This window comes from Oncorhynchus mykiss, chromosome 16 (genome assembly GCF_057628025.1).
Source record: "Oncorhynchus mykiss isolate SJ-2025 chromosome 16, ASM5762802v1, whole genome shotgun sequence".
In the NCBI taxonomy this organism is placed as follows: domain Eukaryota; kingdom Metazoa; phylum Chordata; class Actinopteri; order Salmoniformes; family Salmonidae; genus Oncorhynchus; species Oncorhynchus mykiss.
Genome location: NC_143037.1, coordinates 75,501,355 through 75,520,232, shown reverse-complemented (window position 1 = coordinate 75,520,232; position 18,878 = coordinate 75,501,355). Strand labels below are relative to the sequence as shown.

At 43.9% G+C, this 18,878-nt stretch overlaps 1 protein-coding gene across 1 annotated transcript in view; it reads right to left on the bottom strand.

Moving 5' to 3' along the window:
* Nucleotides 1–18,878, bottom strand: part of LOC110491160 (AMP deaminase 2-like) — a 55,586-nt gene that overhangs the window by 10,643 nt on the left and 26,065 nt on the right. Inside the window, exons 2-12 of the mRNA XM_036947747.2 lie at nucleotides 13,750–13,874; nucleotides 13,450–13,580; nucleotides 13,104–13,172; nucleotides 10,997–11,108; nucleotides 10,529–10,715; nucleotides 8,974–9,121; nucleotides 8,688–8,777; nucleotides 8,207–8,336; nucleotides 7,653–7,847; nucleotides 7,068–7,199; nucleotides 149–312 (exon numbers count right to left, since the gene is read on the bottom strand). Of these exons, the coding sequence (XP_036803642.2) occupies nucleotides 149–312; nucleotides 7,068–7,199; nucleotides 7,653–7,847; nucleotides 8,207–8,336; nucleotides 8,688–8,777; nucleotides 8,974–9,121; nucleotides 10,529–10,715; nucleotides 10,997–11,108; nucleotides 13,104–13,172; nucleotides 13,450–13,580; nucleotides 13,750–13,874 (1,483 nt within the window). The remainder of the gene's footprint in view (nucleotides 1–148; nucleotides 313–7,067; nucleotides 7,200–7,652; nucleotides 7,848–8,206; nucleotides 8,337–8,687; nucleotides 8,778–8,973; nucleotides 9,122–10,528; nucleotides 10,716–10,996; nucleotides 11,109–13,103; nucleotides 13,173–13,449; nucleotides 13,581–13,749; nucleotides 13,875–18,878) is intronic.

Below are 18,878 nucleotides of genomic sequence, written 5' to 3'. Positions count from 1 at the left end.
TAACCTCTGTCTATTACGAACATGAAAATATGTTGTTTCATTCAGAACAGTGTGGAAGAAGTGGGAACAGCAGACAATTGTTGAATGGATGAAAGTAGTAGTAACAGAGATGGTATATAATGTTGTAAGAGGCTTTGGTGGTACTCACAAGAGTCGTGGCACCTGCAACAGCCAGCGTACGTTGTTAGAGTAGACTTGGTGTTTGACGGCCCACTGGGCCAGCTTGTCCCATTCGTCCCTCTGTCGGCCGTAGATGGACAGACGCAGCTCCACGTTCTGGTATTTACTCTCCTCCAGGTCAGCCATCACCTCCTGACGGGGTGCAGAGGCATACAATAGTCAGCAGGGGGCACTAAAAACTAGTGTAGAACATTACTACTAAAATACAACATAAAATACAATACAACATGACTATAATACAGCAGGACTACAAAACAGCATTACTACAATACAGCATTACTACAATACAACATACAAAACAGCATTACTACAATACAGCATTACTACAATACAGCATTTTTACAATACAACATTCAAAACAGCATTACTACAATACAGCATAAATACAATACAGCAGGACTACAAAACAGCCTTACTACAAAACAGCATTACTACAATACAGCATTACTACAATACAGCAGGACTACAATACAAGATAACTACAATACGGCATTACTACAATACAACATACAAAACAGCATTACTACAATACAGCATTAATACAATACAGCATTACTACAATACAGCATGACTACAATACAGCATTACTACAATACAGCATGACTACAATACAACATACAAAACAGCATTGCTACAATACAGCATTACTACAATACAGCATTACTACAATACAACATACAAAACAGCATTACTACAATACAACATTACTACAATACAGCATGACTACAATACAGCATTACTACAATACAGCATGACTACAATACAACATACAAAACAGCATTACTACAATACAGCATTATTACAAAACAGCATTACTACAATGCAGCATTACTACAATACAAAATACAATACAACAGTATTACAATACAGCATTAGTACAAAACAGCATTACTACAATACAGCATTACTACAATACAAAATACAATTCAACAGTACTACAATACAGCATTATTACAAAACAGCATTACTACAATACAGCATTACTACAATACAACATTACTACAATACAACAGTACTACAATACAGCATTACTACAATACAGCATTACTACAATACAGCATGACTAAAATACAGTATGACTACAATACAGCATGACTACAATACAGCATTACTACAATACAACATTACTACAATACAGCATGGCTACAATACAACAGTACTACAATACAGCATGACTACAATACAGCATTACTACAATACAGCATTACTACAATACAGCATTACTACAATACAACATTACTACAATACAGCATTACTACAATACAACATTACTACAATACAGCATGACTACAATACAACATTACTACAATACAGCATGACTACAATACAACAGTACTACAATACAGCATGACTACAATACAGCATTACTACAATACAGCATTACTACAATACAGCATTAATACAATACAGCATGACTACAATACTGTCACGACTTCCGTCGAAGTCGGCTCCTCTCCTTGTTCGTTCGGCGTTCGACGTCACCGGCCTTCTAGCCATCACCGCTCCATTTTTCATGTATCCATTTGTTTTGTCTTGTTCTCTGCACACCTGGTTTTCATTCCCCAATCAATTCATATGTATTTATTCCTCTGTTCCCCATCATGTCTTTGTGTAGGATTGTTTGTGTTACGTGTATTTTGATATTGTGGATATTATTACTCGCGTAATTGTTGGTCTATGTTCTGTGTTTTGGGCACATTTTATGCTACTTTGTGCTGTCATTTGGACCGGAATAAAAAAGTGCGCCTGTTCCCTACACTCTGCTCTCCTGCACCTGACTTCGCCTCCGACACACCCCTAACAAATACAACATACAAAACAGCATTATTACAATACAGCATTACTACAATACTACATTACTACAATACAGCATTACTACAATACTACATTACTACAATACAGCATTACTACAATACTACATTACTACAATACAGCATTATTACAATACAGCATTACTACAATACTACATTACTACAATACAGCATTACTACAATACTACATTACTACAATACAGCATTACTACAATACTACATTACTACAATACAGCATTATTACAATACAGCATTATTACAATACTACATTACTACAATACAACAGTACTACAATACAACATTACTACCAAGGACTCCTGATATATCCAGGAGTTATAAGTATAATTTGTTGTCTTTATCAGTTGTGGTCTAGTACTGTCTCTTTGCTAGCTAGGTCCATCTACTTCAAGCGCTGTCTGTCTTCCCAGCAGCCTACTTGTGTGAACTGCTGACTGCTCATAACTTGCAGATGATTGTTGACACATCAACCAGACATTAATCGACAGGGTAAATTATGACTGTTGTTGTTTTGGTAATCAGTGTCAACAGATGATTGTTGACACATCAACCAGACATTAATCGACAGGGTAAATTATGACTGTTGTTGTTTTGGTAATCAGTGTCAACAGATGATTGTTGACACATCAGCCACACATTAATGGACAGGGTAAATTATGACTGTTGTTGTTTTGGTAATCAGTGTCAATGGCGGTCTCGTTGTCAAAACTAAGACCTTCGCCCGAAACAAAGACGGTTTTGCAGAGAGTTGTTCGAGAAGGGAAAGAGAGAGTTGTTCGAGAAGGGAAAGAGAGAGTTGTTCGAGAAGGGAAAGAGAAGGAATGCTCCGACACCACTCTATCAGTATCTTACCTAATTATTTTCAGATTCTCTAATTTTGCTATTTTGAAGCTTTGGCATCTATGTATGTGTTTTCAGTCTCAGCTCGTTCCTCACCCTGTAGGCTGTGAAGAACCTCCCACCATGTTGGCTGCAACCCTTCTAATTTAATGCACACAACCCATGTTCAATTCCTGGTCTCCGGGCAGGGTTTGGAATTGCTGATCTGCGGTCAAGAACGCCAAGTTCGTCTCAGCCCATGTTGCCCTTCAGTCCCTAGACTTTTTTGGCCCTGAAGGAGACATGGACCAAGCCAGAGAACATTGCTCTGTCTTCAGCTGCTCTCTCTTCATCTGACCCCACAGAGGGTGGTGGAACAGGCCTGCTCATTTCTCCTAAGTGGGACATGTTTCTCTGTTCTCCCTCACTCACCTGTCCATCATTGAAATTCCATTCTGTCACTATCCCTTGTCCACTCAAGATTAACATTATTTTCATCTATCACCCACCAGGTGCCCTTGGAGAGTTAATAAATGAGCTTTACACCTGGATAAACTAATTTCCTGATTATGACTTACCGCTCTTTGTACTGGTCGAGTTCAACCTCCCAACGTCTGGCTTCGATGAATTTCTTTCCAACTTTCTCTTCCCCTCCTTGCCTCTTTTCACCTCTCCTTTTCCCAGTCCCCTCCCACTTTCCCAGTCCCCTCCCACTTTCCCTGTCCCACTCCCACAAGGCAGCAATACGCTTGACCTCATCTTTACTAGAGGCTGTTCTCCTACTAATCTCACTGTAACCCCCTCCAGGTCTCTGTTCTCCTACTAATCTCACTGTAACCCCCTCCAGGTCTCTGTTCTCCTACTAATCTCACTGTAACCCCCTCCAGGTCTCTGTTCTCCTACTAATCTCACTGTAACCCCCTCCAGGTCTCTGTTCTCCTACTAATCTCACTAAAACCCCCTCCAGGTCTCTGTTCTCCTACTAATCTCACTGTAACCCCCTTCTAGGTCTCTGATCACTACTTTGTTTCCTTTTCTTATTCCCTTTCCTCCAAACCTAACCACTCAGCCCCTACCCAGATGGTCATGTGCCGTCAAAATCTTCTCTCTCCCACTACTCTCTCCTCTTCTAACCTATCATCTCTCCCTTCTGCTAAATCCTTCTCCGTCCTGTCTCTTGAATCTGCCTCTTCAACCCTACTCTCCTCCCTTTCCGCATCCTATGACTCGCACGGCCCCCTTTCCTCCAGGCCGGCTTGGCCCCAGGCCCCTCTTGCTCCGTGGCTGTGACACATTACGAGCTTACAGAACAGGGCTACGGGCAGCTAAGCGAAAATGGAGGAAAATTAAACTTCCTATCATCCAATCAAACCCTCCTCTCTACCTTCTCTTCCTCTTTCTATCCTCTTCCTCTTTCTATCCTCTTCCTCATTCTATCCTCTTCCTCGTTCTATCCTCCTTCTCTTTCTCGCCTCTTCCCCTTTCTAACCTCTTCCTCTTTCTCGCCTCTTCCCCTTTCTAACCTCTTCCTCTTTCTATCCTCTTCCTCTTTCTCTCCTCTTCCTCTTTCTATCCTCTTTCTCGTTCTATCCTCTTCCTCGTTCTATCCTCCTCCTCTTTCTCGCCTCTTCCCCTTTCTAACCTCTTCCTCTTTCTCTCCTCTTCCTCGTTCTATCCTCTTCCTCTCTCTCTCCTCTTCCTCTTTCTATCCTTTTCCTCTTCCTATCCTCTTCCCCGTTCTATCCTCTTCCTCGTTCTATCCTCTTCCTCTTTCTATCCTCGTCCTCATTCTATCCCTACATGTCAAGCCTCTAACCCTAGGAAACTCTTTTCTACCTTCTCCTCCCTCCTTAATCCTCCCCACCATGTACTCTCACTACTGGTGTCCCCGAGGGCTTAGTTCTAGGCCCTCTCCTCTTCTCTCTATACACCAAGTCACTCTGCTCTGTCATATCCTCACATGGTCTCTCCTATCATTGCTATGCAGATGACACTCAACTACGTTTCTCCTTCCCCCCCTTCTGACACGCAGCTGGCGACAGTCATCTCTGCGTGCCTGGCAGATATCTCAGCTTGGATATTGGCACACCACCTCAAGCTCAAACTCAACAAGACAGAACTGCTTTTGCTCCTGGGGAAGGCCTGCCCACTCAAAGACTTTTCCATCACGGTGGACAATGTCTCGCTCCTGTAGGTTTATGCTCTACAACATCCGTAGATGTCACGCCTGCTCCCGATCCCCCCCCCCCCCCCCCCCCCCGGCGCTCGATGGCGCCAGGCTCCCCAGCATTGCGCACTCCTGCCATCATAATTAGGCACACCTGACTTCCCTCTGTCACGCGCATCAGCGATTATTGGACTCACCTGGACTCAATCACCTCTGTCATTACCTTCCCTATATAGGTCTGGTTCCCTGAGATGGCGGAGATGGCTGACGTTTTACATTCTCCTAACCAATTGTGCAATTTTGTGTAAATTCTTTTTTTTTACTTATTGTGTACATAATGTTGCTTCTACTGTCTCTAATGACTGAAACGAAGGTGAATTACAGATCGGAAGAAACGTTTTCCTTTAACGAGTCTGACGAGAAGGATATCCTGCTTTCACTGGAACAGATTATTTCCTTTTTACATTGAACCTTCACTGACTTGCCGAGTTAAATAGAGAACAAATTCTTATTTAAAATGATGGCCTACTGGTGAACAGTGGGTTAACTGCCTTGTTTAGGGGCAGAACGACATATTTTTACCTTACTGTAACATCTTATGTTTCACCGAGACATGGCTGAACGAAGAAACAGACAATATAGTGCTAGCGGGATTTTACGGCAGAACAGAGACGCTACCTCCGGTAAGACAAGGGATGAGTGTCTTTTTGTCAATAACAGCTGGTGTCTAATATTAAAGAAGTCTCGAGGTATTGCTCACCTGAGGTAGAGTACCTTATGATAAGCTGTTGACCACACTATCTACCAAGAGAGTTTTTATCTGTATTATTCGTAGCTGTCTATTTACCACCACATAGCAAAGCTTACACTAAGACCACACTTAATGAGCTGTATACGGCCTTAAGCCAACTCTATAAGGCCATCAGCAAAGAAGAAAATGCTCAGAAGCGAAACTCCTAGTGGCCGGGGACTTTAATGCAGGCAAACTTAAATCAGTTTTACCTCATTTCTACCAGAATTTCACGTGCAACCAGGGGGAAAAAATTATAGCACAGACTGGAATATGTCCTGGGATATATCCAATGGCATTTAGGAATACACCACCTCAGTACGCATCAAGCTAAAGGCTAGAGCTGCCGCTTTCAAGGAGAGGGAGACTAATTCAGACGCCTATAAGAAATCTAGCTATGCCCTCTGACGAACCATCAAACAAGCAAAGCGTCAATGCAGGATTAAGATTGAATCCTACTACACCGGCTCTGACGCTTGTCAGATGTGGCAGGGTTTGAAAACTATTACGGACTACCAAGGGAAACCCAGCCGCGAGCTGCCCAGTGAAGAGCCTACCAGACGAGATAAAAATATTTTATGCTCGCTTCGAGGCAAGCAACACTGAAGCATGTACGAGAGCACCAGCTGTTCTGGATGACTGTGTGATAACGGTCTCGGTAGACGATGTGAACAAAACCTTTAAACAGGTCAACATTCACAAAGCCGCTGGGCCAGATGTATTACCAGAATGTGTACTCAAAGCATGCGCGGACCAACTGTCAAGTTTCTTCACGGACATTTTCAAACTCTCCCTAACCGAGTCTGTAATACACCTACATGTTTCAAGCAGACCACCATAGTCCCTGTGCCCAAGGAAGCAAATGTAACCTGCCTGAATGATTACGTCCCCGTGGCACTCACGTCGACAGCCATGAAGTGCTTTGAAAGGCTGGTCATGGCTCACATCAACACCATCATCCTCCCGGAAACCCCAGACCCACTCCAATTCGCATACCGCCCCAACAGATCCACAGATGACACAATCTCAATCACACTCCACACCGCCCTTTATGTTGTTTTAAGCTCCATCGCGATTCTCTACTATTCTTATGATTTGAACACTCGGAACACTCTTTCTCTTGTGGAAACTCCCTCCAATTTGCTTACACAAATCACCAAACGCTTTTCATTTCAGATGGGGATTGTGAAAGTTTACACATGAGGAGAAAGGGTTGAGAATTGCGACGCGACTATTGTTTACTAGGTTAAGGTAGAGGGCATGTACAGTATGCTGATTATACCTTGATGATGTGTCCGAAGTATTTCCCTTCTACGTGGTTGTCTGTCTTGATGAAGATCTCTCTCAGGATGGACTCGCCGATGGGGTTGTATTTGGAGTTGAACTTGTCAAAGCGATGGAAAGTGTTACGGTCCTGTGAGGAGAAAGGGGACAGTTCTCAGTCAATGTCTCACTCTTTGATGTCGCTGCCAAGCTGTCACGTCAGAGAGTCATCTGTCTTTAAAGTACAATTGTCAATAAAAAAAAATTTAAAAAAATTAACGACTGTTAATCCATCCTTTTCCTGAGATCTCTTCATTGACCTTCCTGTCTCCTCTATGCTTCCTCTCTTAATATAGGAACCAAAACCAATATAGTATAAACAGAGAGGATGAAGGAGAGGTAGCTACAGAAGACTATCGACATGCACCCTCTCCCTCTCCCTCTTCTTCTCCTTCTCCCTCTCCCTCCTTCTCCCTTCTTCTTCCTCCTTCTTCCTCTCCCTCTCCCTCCTTCTTCCTCCTTCTCCCTCTCCTTCTCCTTCTCCCTCTCCCTCTCCTTCTCATTCTCCCTCTCCCTCTCCCTTTCCCTCTCCAGCACTACTCACAGCGTGCATGTCCAGTGTGTCCACACTCAGGTCGAAGGCTGTGAGGTTCATGGTTTGGAACACCTCCATGAGCGTCTGTCCCTTGCCTCTCTCCACATGGACGATCTCCCCTGGATACTTCTTCATGGCCCTCTTGATGAACCTCAGCAGGTGTTTCTGGTTCATACAGGACGAGGCGTGGATGTGGGTGTCCACCTGGGTGTGCAACAAGAAACCAGACACAGACACAGATGAAGCTGTTATGTGGCACTTTATCAATCAAAATGAAGATAGAATATTCTATGCATGTATTTTATTTAAGTCAGTTAAGAACAAATTCTTATTTACGATGACGGCCTAGCGTCAGACCGAACCTCTGTCATGAGGCTCAAGAAATACGCAACATTTCGAGGGCTTCGGCCTGAGCATGCATCTGTGCATATTTGAAAATCTTGGTCACATAATTATTAGGGTGCAAGATGATATGTAGATCACTGATTCTGCGTAGCGGTATAGACAGTAGAGGACAGTATAGCTCTCGCTGGTCCTCTCCAACACACTAATTGAGGACTCACCTTGCGTATGTTATAGAAATCTCTGTGAGGAACTTTCTTCTGAGCTGCCAGTTCCTTCATCTCATTCAGCAGGATGTGCATCTGGAACTTAGAACTCAGGTACTGTAACCGACGGTAACAGAACGACTTCCTGTGAAGGCAGGAAGTGAACACGGACACAACGTCAGTTGGTCCACTGATGACAGACAGCACACCGTCAGGAGTAACTGACAGACGGTTCTGTCATCATGATCTGGAGAAAATGTGTTTCTTGACAGAATGGCCATTACAGAAACCTTAGGTTTGGTTCAATCTGTAGCACGATTTAAATTGAAAGTTAACTTGCAATTGAGCCGACATATGCCGTGTCTACCGTAAATACAGTCTCTGCTAATGCGGGAACATTGCCTTTAAATATCTGTCACGCTGCAGCGCAAGTCTTCAGCGCTACGGATTGAATCAACACTACCGCATGCATACCATCAGAGGTACGTTAACTCACACAGGTCCGTTGATGATGAGGGCCGTCATGACGTTCATATCAGCGATGTACTCCGATAGGTCTGGGTAGGGCAGCTCCAACTCTGTAGACCTGACATGGCAGTACACAGGCCTTTAACACCGTCTCGATAGCATACAGCCGGCAAACTAAAAGGCACTGTCACAAATAGTGTTTTCATAATGATGAACTCATAACAACCTACGATGTACGGTTGCTAGGCATTGGCATGTTTATAACCACGGTAACAATTCTTCTAAAGCCAATAGGTGTATTGCTTGCGTCTCACGTGTCCATGCTGTCCTTCTTTGTGTAGATGTGGACAACACCGTTGACCATCTTGCAGCCGTAGCCTATATCAGGAGGCATACAGGCAGGGTCCTGGTTTTCATAGGGGTGTGTGGCGGAGACAGGAGGATGGACCGTCTGGTCTAAGTCTAGAATAGAATATAGTACAATAGAATAGAATATAGTACAATAGAATATAATATAGTACAATATAATGGAATATAGTACAATAGAATAGAATATAGGACAATAGAATAGAATATAGTACAATAGAATGGAATATAGTACAATAGAATAGAATCAAATAGAATAGAATCTAATAGAATAGAATCAAATAGAATAGAATCAAATAGAATAGAATCAAATAGAACGTTACTAAAGTTTGTGTCCCTCAGACACAGACATTCTATATACCCAAACATTTGGGAAGGAACTGGAATGCACAGAGCCAAACTAAATATTTATTTTCACGCTGAATTTCAGTGATGAAAATTCTCCTACACTGAGTGATAGTCTGTTCTAGCAGGAGGCAGATGGGGAATAGCACATGTGAAACCACCTCTTCATCTGTAGCTGGCTTGCTTTACCTACCACCTGTTAGTGTATGCAGGTAGATAGGTAGGTAGGTATTTTCATTTTATTTTTTAAAACCTTTATTTAACTTAGGCAAGTCAGTTTTTTAAAATTTAACTAGGCAAGTCACCTCTTAAGGATCTCTACAGATCGGTGTCCCAAACCTCTTGATGGTTGAGCAAATGTGTGCTAAAGTGATAAGCATGACGTTGCAAATAACAAGAACATTTCCCAGGACATAGACATATCTGATATGGGCAGAAAGATTAATTTTTTGTTAATCTAACTGCACTGTCCAATTCACAGTAGCTATTACAGTGAAGGAATACCACGCTATTGTTTGAGGAGAGTGCACAATTATGAACTTGAAAATGTATGAATAAAACAATCAGGCACATTTGGGCAGTCTTGATACAACGTTTTGTATAGATATGCAATTGCACATTGCACATGCACTGCTGCCATCTAGTGGCCAAAGTGTAAATTGCGCCTGGGATAGAATAATTCATTATGGTCTTTCTCTTGCATTTCAATGATGATAGTTCAAAAAAATCCAACAAAAAAACGCCTGTTTTTTTTCTTTGTATTATCTTTTACCAGATGTAATGTGTTATATTCTCTTACATTCCTTTCACATTTCCACAAACTTCAAAGTGTTTCCTTTCAAATGGTATCAAGAATATGCATATCCTTGATTCAGGGCCTGAGCTACAGGCAGTTAGATTTGGGTATGTCATTTTAGGTGATAATTGAAAAGAAGGGGCGGATCCTTAAGGGGTTTTTAAGAACAAATTCTTATTTACAATGAAGGCCTACCCCGGCCAAACCCAGACGACGCTAGGCCAATTGTGCGCCACCCCATGGGACTCCCAATCAGGCTGGATGTGATGCATTCTGGATGTATGTAGGTAGGTAGGTAGGTAGGTAGGTAGGTAGGTGTGTACGTATGTATGTAGGTATTTACGTATGTGTGTGTACTCTACCTGCAGTAACAGAAGTCTCAGGTATCTCCTCATAGATACCCATATCTAGAGGTCTGTCACTGAGCTCCTCCAGGTAGCTGGCTGTGGTCCGACAGAAGCTCTGCATGGACAGGCCGATGTACTTCTCCCTGATGAACAAGGCCTTCACTACACACTTAGCAGCATCCAGCAGGTCTGTGAAGGGAACCTGGAGAGAAGGGGGTGGGGAGAGAGGGCACAAGTTAGTTCTGCCAGTCCTACTTCTAGCCTCCTACTTCCCGGAGACGAATCCGCTTCGAAGAAACACGTAACATGTCGGAAGGTTGGCTGCTTGTGGTGAAATCCAAGTGGAGAGAAATACACGTTTTTACATAAGACCTGTATTCGATATCATTAATCAAAGCCAGGGAACCTTACTGAATAAAAACTCAAGGTGTTGTCCGTGGTGAAAGCGGTAATTGCTGTTTGGGGGATATTTCTGTGACCTACCCCACATTTCTCCTCTCCGGAGATGGAGACCCGCTGGTACTCCTTCTCTCCTTCCCGCTCCATCTCCTTGGGATACAGGTCCATGAATGCCTGGCTCTGCTCCTTCAGGTATCTAACACACCATAATAATGTTTATTCTTTAACGTTTGTTCCATTCTACTGAGCCATTTATTTTATGTTTCCTGTTCTTATCTTTTATTGTTTCTTATTGTTGTTTCATTGTCCAGACGGAATCTGCAAGTAAGCGTTTCATTGGACGGTATATATTATGTGATTCCTAAAACCTATAGATACAGTGGGGCAAAAAAGTATTTAGTCAGCCACCATTTGTGCAAGTTTTCCAGCTTAAAAAGATGAGAGAGGCCTGTAATTTTCATCATAGGTACACTTCAACTATGACAGACAGAATGAGAAAAAAAAAATCCAGAAAATCACATTGTAGGATTTTTTATGAATTTATTTGCAAATTATGGTGGAAAATAAGTATTTGGTCACCTACAAACAAGCAAGATTTCTGGCTCTCACAGACCTGTAACTTCTTCTTTAAGAGGCTCCTCTGTCCTCCACTCGTTACCTGTATTAATGGCACCTGTTTGAACTTGTTATCAGTATAAAAGACACCTGTCCACAACCTCAAACAGTTACACTCCAAACTCCACTATGGCCAAGACCAAAGAGCTGTCAAAGGACACCAGAAACAAAATTGTAGACCTGCACCAGGCTGGGAAGACTGAATCTGCAATAGGTAAGCAGCTTGGTTTGAAGAAATCAACTGTGGGAGCAATTATTAGGAAATGGAAGACATACAAGACCACTGATAATCTCCCTCGATCTGGGGCTCTATGCAAGATCTCACCCCGTGGGGTCAAAATGATAACAAGAGCGGTGAGCAAAAATCCCAGAACCACACGGGGGGACCTAGTGAATGACCTGCAGAGAGCTGGGACCAAAGTAACAAAGCCTACCATCAGTAACACACTACGCCGCCAGGGACTCAAATCCTGCAGTGCCAGACGTGTCCCCCTGCTTAAGCCAGTACATGTCAAGGCCCGTCTGAAGTTTGCTAGAGAGCATTTAGATGATCCAGCAGAAGATTGGAAGAATGTCATATGGTCAGATGAAACCAAAATATAACTTTTTGGTAAAAACTCAACTCGTCGTGTTTGGAGGACAAAGAATGCTGAGTTGCATCCAAAGAACACCATACCTACTGTGAAGCATGGGGGTGGAAACATCATGCTTTGGGGCTGTTTTTCTGCAAAGGGACCAGGACGACTGATCCGTGTAAAGGAAAGAATGAATGGGGCCATGTATCGTGAGATTTTGAGTGAAAACCTCATTCCATCAGCAAGTGCATTGAAGATGAAACGTGGCTGGGTCTTTCAGCATGACAATGATCCCAAACACACAACGAAGGAGTGGCTTCGTAAGAAGCATTTCAAGGTCCTGGAGTGGCCTAGCCAGTCTCCAGATCTCAACCCCATAGAAAATCTTTGGAGGGACAGCCCCAAAACATCACTGCTCTAGAGGAGATCTGCATGGAGGAATGGGCCAAAATACCAGCAACAGTGTGTGAAAACCTTGTGAAGACTTACAGAAAACATTTGACCTCTGTCATTGCCAACAAAGGGTATATAACAAAGTATTGAGATAAACTTTTGTTATTGACCAAATACTTATTTTCCACCATAATTTGCAAATAAATTCATAAAAAATCCTACAATGTGATTTTCTGGATTTTTTGTCTCATTTTGTCTGTCATCGTTGAAGTGTACCTATGATGAAAATTACAGGCCTCTCTCATCTTTTTAAGTGGGAGAACTTGCACAATTGGTGGCTGATTAAATACTTTTTTGCCCCACTGTATAAGCTTAGGGAGCTAATGTGAGTCTCCTTACTGTTCTCACTCTAGGTCAGTAGCTAGCAGAGCTAATGTGAGTCTCCTTACTGTAAATACTCTAGGTAAGTAGCTAGCAGAGCTAATGTGAGTCTCCTTACTGTACTCACTCTAGGTAAGTAGCTAGCAGAGCTAATGTGAGTCTCCTTACTGTTCTCACTCTAGGTCAGTAGCTAGCAGAGCTAATGTGAGTCTCCTTACTGTACTCACTCTAGGTCAGTAGCGCTGTCAGTCTTCATTAACTCCTGTTTGGCTCGCAGAAGGATATCTGGCTCAAACCTGAAGAAGACACAATAAAAAGCTTTTTTAGAGACATCAACATGATCACATTGGGATTCATGAGGACTGAATATTAACTCCCTCCCTCCCTCTGTCCCTCCCACTATCCCTCCCTCCCACTATCCTTCCTTCTTTCCCTCCATCCCTCCCACTATCTCCCCCCCCTCCCTCCCTCCCTCCCTCCCTCCCTCCCTCCCTCCCTCCCTCCCTCCCTCCCTCCCACTATTACTCCCTTCCTCCCACTATATCTCCCTCCCTCCCTCCCTCCCTCCCTTACTTGACATCCTGGCTGATCTGTCTCTGTAGTCGTTGTTGTCTCTCCTCCAGCTGTTCTATGGGACTGTCTTCAGGGAACTCATAAGGGGTGCTGAGCATATCACGCTCTGCTAAGCTGCGAGAGAACAGCTCCTACATGGGCACACAGACACACAGAGCGATTAGCTTGTTTAGAGCTTGTTTGGAAATAAACCGTTTATTGTTGTTGTTGTATTATCCTCAGTTATTTCAAATGCAGTTTATCCACTTGTGTGGCTGAAATCGTAAATGTTTTTAAAGTCCATCTTTCTATCTTACTCACCTCAGCAATCTCCTTGTACTTGCCGTCCATGGAGGTGCGTAGGTCAATGGTCTGTTTCAGCGCTACGGGGATCCCTGGCAAGGAATGCTGGGAAGTCAGGAGGTGGCGGGCACCACGGGGGTCAACTAGAGAGGGAGGGAGGGAGGGACAGTGGGAGGGAGGGAGGGAGAGGGAGAGAGAGAGGGAGAGAGAGAGAGAGAGAGAGAGAGAGAGAGAGACAGAGAGAGAGAGGGAGAGAGAGAGAGAGAGAGAGAGAGAGAGACGGGGAGAGAGAGGGAGAGAGAGAGAGAGAGAGAGAGAGAGAGAGAAAGAGAAGTGTAAAGTGTTATGTTCAGTCGTCCTGCACCTTGCCAAATCAGATCTACGTTTTCTAATTTCTGCTATGCTTAGCCAACTCCACAGTTTCATCCAGATGGTTGTTGTTCCCCAGCCTGACGGTCACTACAGTACACTGAGCAGTGAAGAAACAGTAACCCAGCCCAGTGCTTGAGGTCTGAGCTCAGCAGCTGTTTCTACTTCCCGAGTCCAAACAGACAAAGGACCAATCAGGTGCAGCAGCCATGTTCCAAGCGTACCTTTTTCACCCCATTCTGGGAACTTTGAGGGTTTATGAAATAGCCCCTCTGGTAATTTAATAGGATCTCCATGGGCCCTTCATTGTTGCCAGGCTGCCAGCACAATATTCAATGTCTCTATACTGATCTGAGCTAGCCTGGCTATTACTGAACTCGTAGATTTTGATGGTTGAAGTTTGCGACTACAGTAACCAGACCTGGGCCGAATGGGGACAGATCGTGGAAGCTAGGATGGAAGGAAATGAGATGAGAGACGCTAACATTAACATAAAGTGAATACAAAATGATTGAAAACAATTCAGACAAGCAAACAGGGAGCCAGCCAGCCAGCCAGCCAGCCAGCCAGCCAGACAGACAGACAGACAGACAGACAGACAGACAGACAGACAGACAGACAGACAGACAGACAGACAGACAGACAGCCAGACAGCCAGACAGCCAGACAGACAGACAGACAGACAGACAGACAGACAGCCAGACAGACAGACAGACAGACAGACAGACAGGGATATAGTTCACCCTCATGTCCCCCAGAGTGTATTTAGTATTTAGTGGTCTGTGTGTGTAACAATATAATTCTCCCCTCCCAAACAGAGGACTAGGATCTAAATGATTAATGTTCCTGTTGAATATTTAATCCCTGGCATCCAGCCGATGAAGTGGTAGGATGTCTGAGGGACTGCTGCCCGCCAGTATACTCACACAGTGCATATAGTACCCAGGTACTTACAGTTGTATGATTGCTAGCTACATTATAACTTTCCTTCATCTACTCTGCTGTGTTTCATGTAAACATGTAAATGGTAAGACTAGAGCGGGAATGTGTTTTGACAGGAGTGGTCAGCCAGAGGTCAGTGGTGGGTATGACAGTAGAGCTGAGCCCACCGGGTTTCTCTGTATCTAATCCAGCCGTGTGTGTGTGTGTGTGTGTGTGTGTGTGTGTGTGTGTGTGTGTGTGTGTGTGTGTGTGTGTGTGTGTGTGTGTGTGTGTGTGTGTGTGTGTGTGTGTGTGTGTGTGTGTGTGTGTGTGTGTGTGTGTGTGTGTGTGTGTGTGTGTGTGTGTGTGTGTGTGTGTGTGTGTGCGTGCGTGCGTGTGTGTGTGTGTGTGTGTGTCCAGCAGCAAAGACAGCAGATCTCTCCTCCACTGGAACTGTCCTGCATGTATCTAATCCCCTAATGGCTGCTATATTTAGATCATCAAACGGTTACATAACTCCCCATCCACACAACACACACCAGGGAGAAACTAACCCCAGCAGGAAGGTTTCACATGCAGAAACAAACTGTAATGGACAACAAGGGGCTCTGTGAGTTCTATGGAAATAATCCATCGACATGTGGTGTGATGCTGAACCATTACTGTGGTGTGATGCTGAAACATTACTGTGGTGTGATGCTGAACCATTACTGTGGTGTGATGCTGAACCATTACTGTGGTGTGATGCTGAAACATTACTGTGGTGTGATGCTGAACCGTTACTGTGGTGTGATGCTGAACCATTACTGTGGTGTGATGCTGAACCATTACTGTGGTGTGATGCTGAACCATTACTGTGGTGTGATGCTGAACCATTACTGTACCATTACTGTGGTGTGATGCTGAAACATTACTGTGGTGTGATGCTGAACCATTACTATGGTGTGATGCTGAACCATTACTGTGGTGTGATGCTGAACCATTACTGTGGTGTGATGCTGAACCATTACTGTGGTGTGATGCTGAACCATTACTGTGGTGTGATGCTGAACCATTACTGTGGTGTGATGCTGAACCATTACTGTGGTGTGATGCTGAACCATTACTGTGGTGTGATGCTGAACCATTACTGTGGTGTGATGCTGAACCATTACTGTGGTGTGATGCTGAACCATTACTGTGGTGTGATGCTGAACCATTACTGTACCATTACTGTGGTTTGATGCTGAAACATTACTGTGGTGTGATGCTGAACCATTACTATGGTGTGATGCTGAACCATTACTGTGGTGTGATGCTGAACCATTACTGTGGTGTGATGCTGAACCATTACTGTGGTGTGATGCTGAACCATTACTGTGGTGTGATGCTGAACCATTACTGTGGTGTGATGCTGAACCATTACTGTGGTGTGATGCTGAACCATTACTGTGGTGTGATGCTGAACCATTACTGTGGTGTGATGCTGAACCATTACTGTGGTTTGATGCTGAACCATTACTGTGGTGTGATGCTGAACCATTACTGTGGTGTGATGCTGAAACATTACTGTGGTGTGATGCTGAACCATTACTGTGGTGTGATGCTGAACCATTACTGTGGTGTGATGCTGAACCATTACTGTGGTGTGATGCTGAACCATTACTGTGGTGTGATGCTGAACCATTACTGTGGTGTGATGCTGAACCATTACTGTGGTGTGATGCTGAACCATTACTGTGGTTTGATGCTGAACCATTACTGTGGTGTGATGCTGAACCATTACTGTGGTGTGATGCTGAAACATTACTGTGGTGTGATGCTGAACCATTACTGTGGTGTGATGCTGAAACATTACTGTGGTGTGATGCTGAACCATTACTGTGGTGTGATGCTGAAACATTACTGTGGTGTGATGCTGAACCATTACTGTGGTGTGATGCTGAACCATTACTGTGGTGTGATGCTGAACCATTACTGTGGTGTGATGCTGAACCATTACTGTGGTGTGATGCTGAACCATTACTGTGGTGTGATGCTGAACCATTACTGTGGTGTGATGCTGAACCATTACTGTGGTTTGATGCTGAACCATTACTGTGGTGTGATGCTGAACCATTACTGTGGTGTGATGCTGAAACATTACTGTGGTGTGATGCTGAACCATTACTGTGGTGTGATGCTGAAACATTACTGTGGTGTGATGCTGAACCATTACTGTGGTGTGATGCTGAAACATTACTGTGGTGTGATGCTGAACCATTACTGTGGTGTGATGCTGAAACATTACTGTGGTGTGATGCTGAACCGTTACTGTGGTGTGATGCTGAACCATTACTGTGGTGTGATGCTGAACCATTACTGTGGTGTGATGCTGAACCATTACTGTGGTGTGATGCTGAACCATTACTGTGGTGTGATGCTGAAACATTACTGTGGTGTGATGCTGAACCATTACTGTGGTGTGATGCTGAACCATTTGTATTGTATTTATTATGGATCCCCGTTAGCTGTTGCCATGGCAGCAACTATTATTCCCGGGGTCCAGCAAAATTGAGGCAGTTTATACAATTATTAAAACATTACAAAACAGTCACAGATTTTACAACACACTGTGTGCCCTCAGGCCCCTACTCCACCACTACCACATATCTACAATACTAAATCCATGTGTATGTGTGTGTATAGAGTGTATGTTATTGTGTGTGTGTGTATGCATGTGTCTGTGTCTATGTTTGTGTTACTTCACAGTCCCCGCTGTTCCATAAGGTGTATTTTTGTCTGTTTTTTTTATTCTGATTCTACTGTTTGTATCAGTTACCTGATGTGGAATAGAGTTCCATGTAGTCATGGCTCTATGTAGTACTGTGCACCTCCCATAGTCTGTTCTGGACTTGGGGACTCTGAAGAGACCTCTGGTGGCATGTCTTGTGGGGGTATGCATGGGCGTCTGAGCTGCGTGCAAGTAGTTTAAACAGACAGCTCGGTGCATTCAACATGGAGGATTATCCTCAGGACATAACACTGCTTCATTCAGTACTAGATTTTGGTTGGCAGAAGTTCAGCATCACACCACATCCTGCTGGTTAAAAGAGAGTGAGAGAGAGAGAGAGAGAGAGAGAGAGAGAGAGATGACCCTCAGGGGTCATCAGGGGTCATCATGGGTAATCAGGGGTCACCAGGGGTCACCATAGATTCTGCTTGTACGGAACTCCAGGTGTACGTTATAAATGGCACGCTGTACCCTTTATAGTGCACTAACCTTTGAGGGCTCTGGTGTGTGGTGCCCTTTACAGTGCGCTACATTTGAGGGCTCAGGTCTGCACTATAAAAGGAATAGGGTGTAATTTGGGATGTACACCTGGAGTTCCATACAAGCAGAATCTATGATGACCCCTGATGTTCGGGAGCTACCAGGGCTATCAGTTACTATCTGTTGACCTAGATCTGACCTGGAAACACAACGTGCCCCAGCTAAATGAAATAGGATGTACACCTGGAGTTCCATACAAGCAGAATCTATGATGACCCCTGATGTTCGGGAGCTACCAGGGCTATCAGTTACTATCTGTTGACCTAGATCTGACCTGGAAACACAACGTGCCCCAGCTAAATGAAATAGGATAATGTTATCACCTTGATATTTGACTTCCACTCCATTAATATTTCAGCAGCTAAACAGAACTGAACTGAGGGTTGGTAACAGGCTGATTAGTTGGCCATTTGAACTGAACTGCGTATACAGCACACTCCCTTTTCAATCTCCATCCGCTGGTGTTGTTGTTGCCAACAGACGTCAGGGATGAAGGGTTAAGGTCAATATCAAATCACATTTTATTGGGCACACACACAAATGTTATTGCGGGTGTAGCGAAATT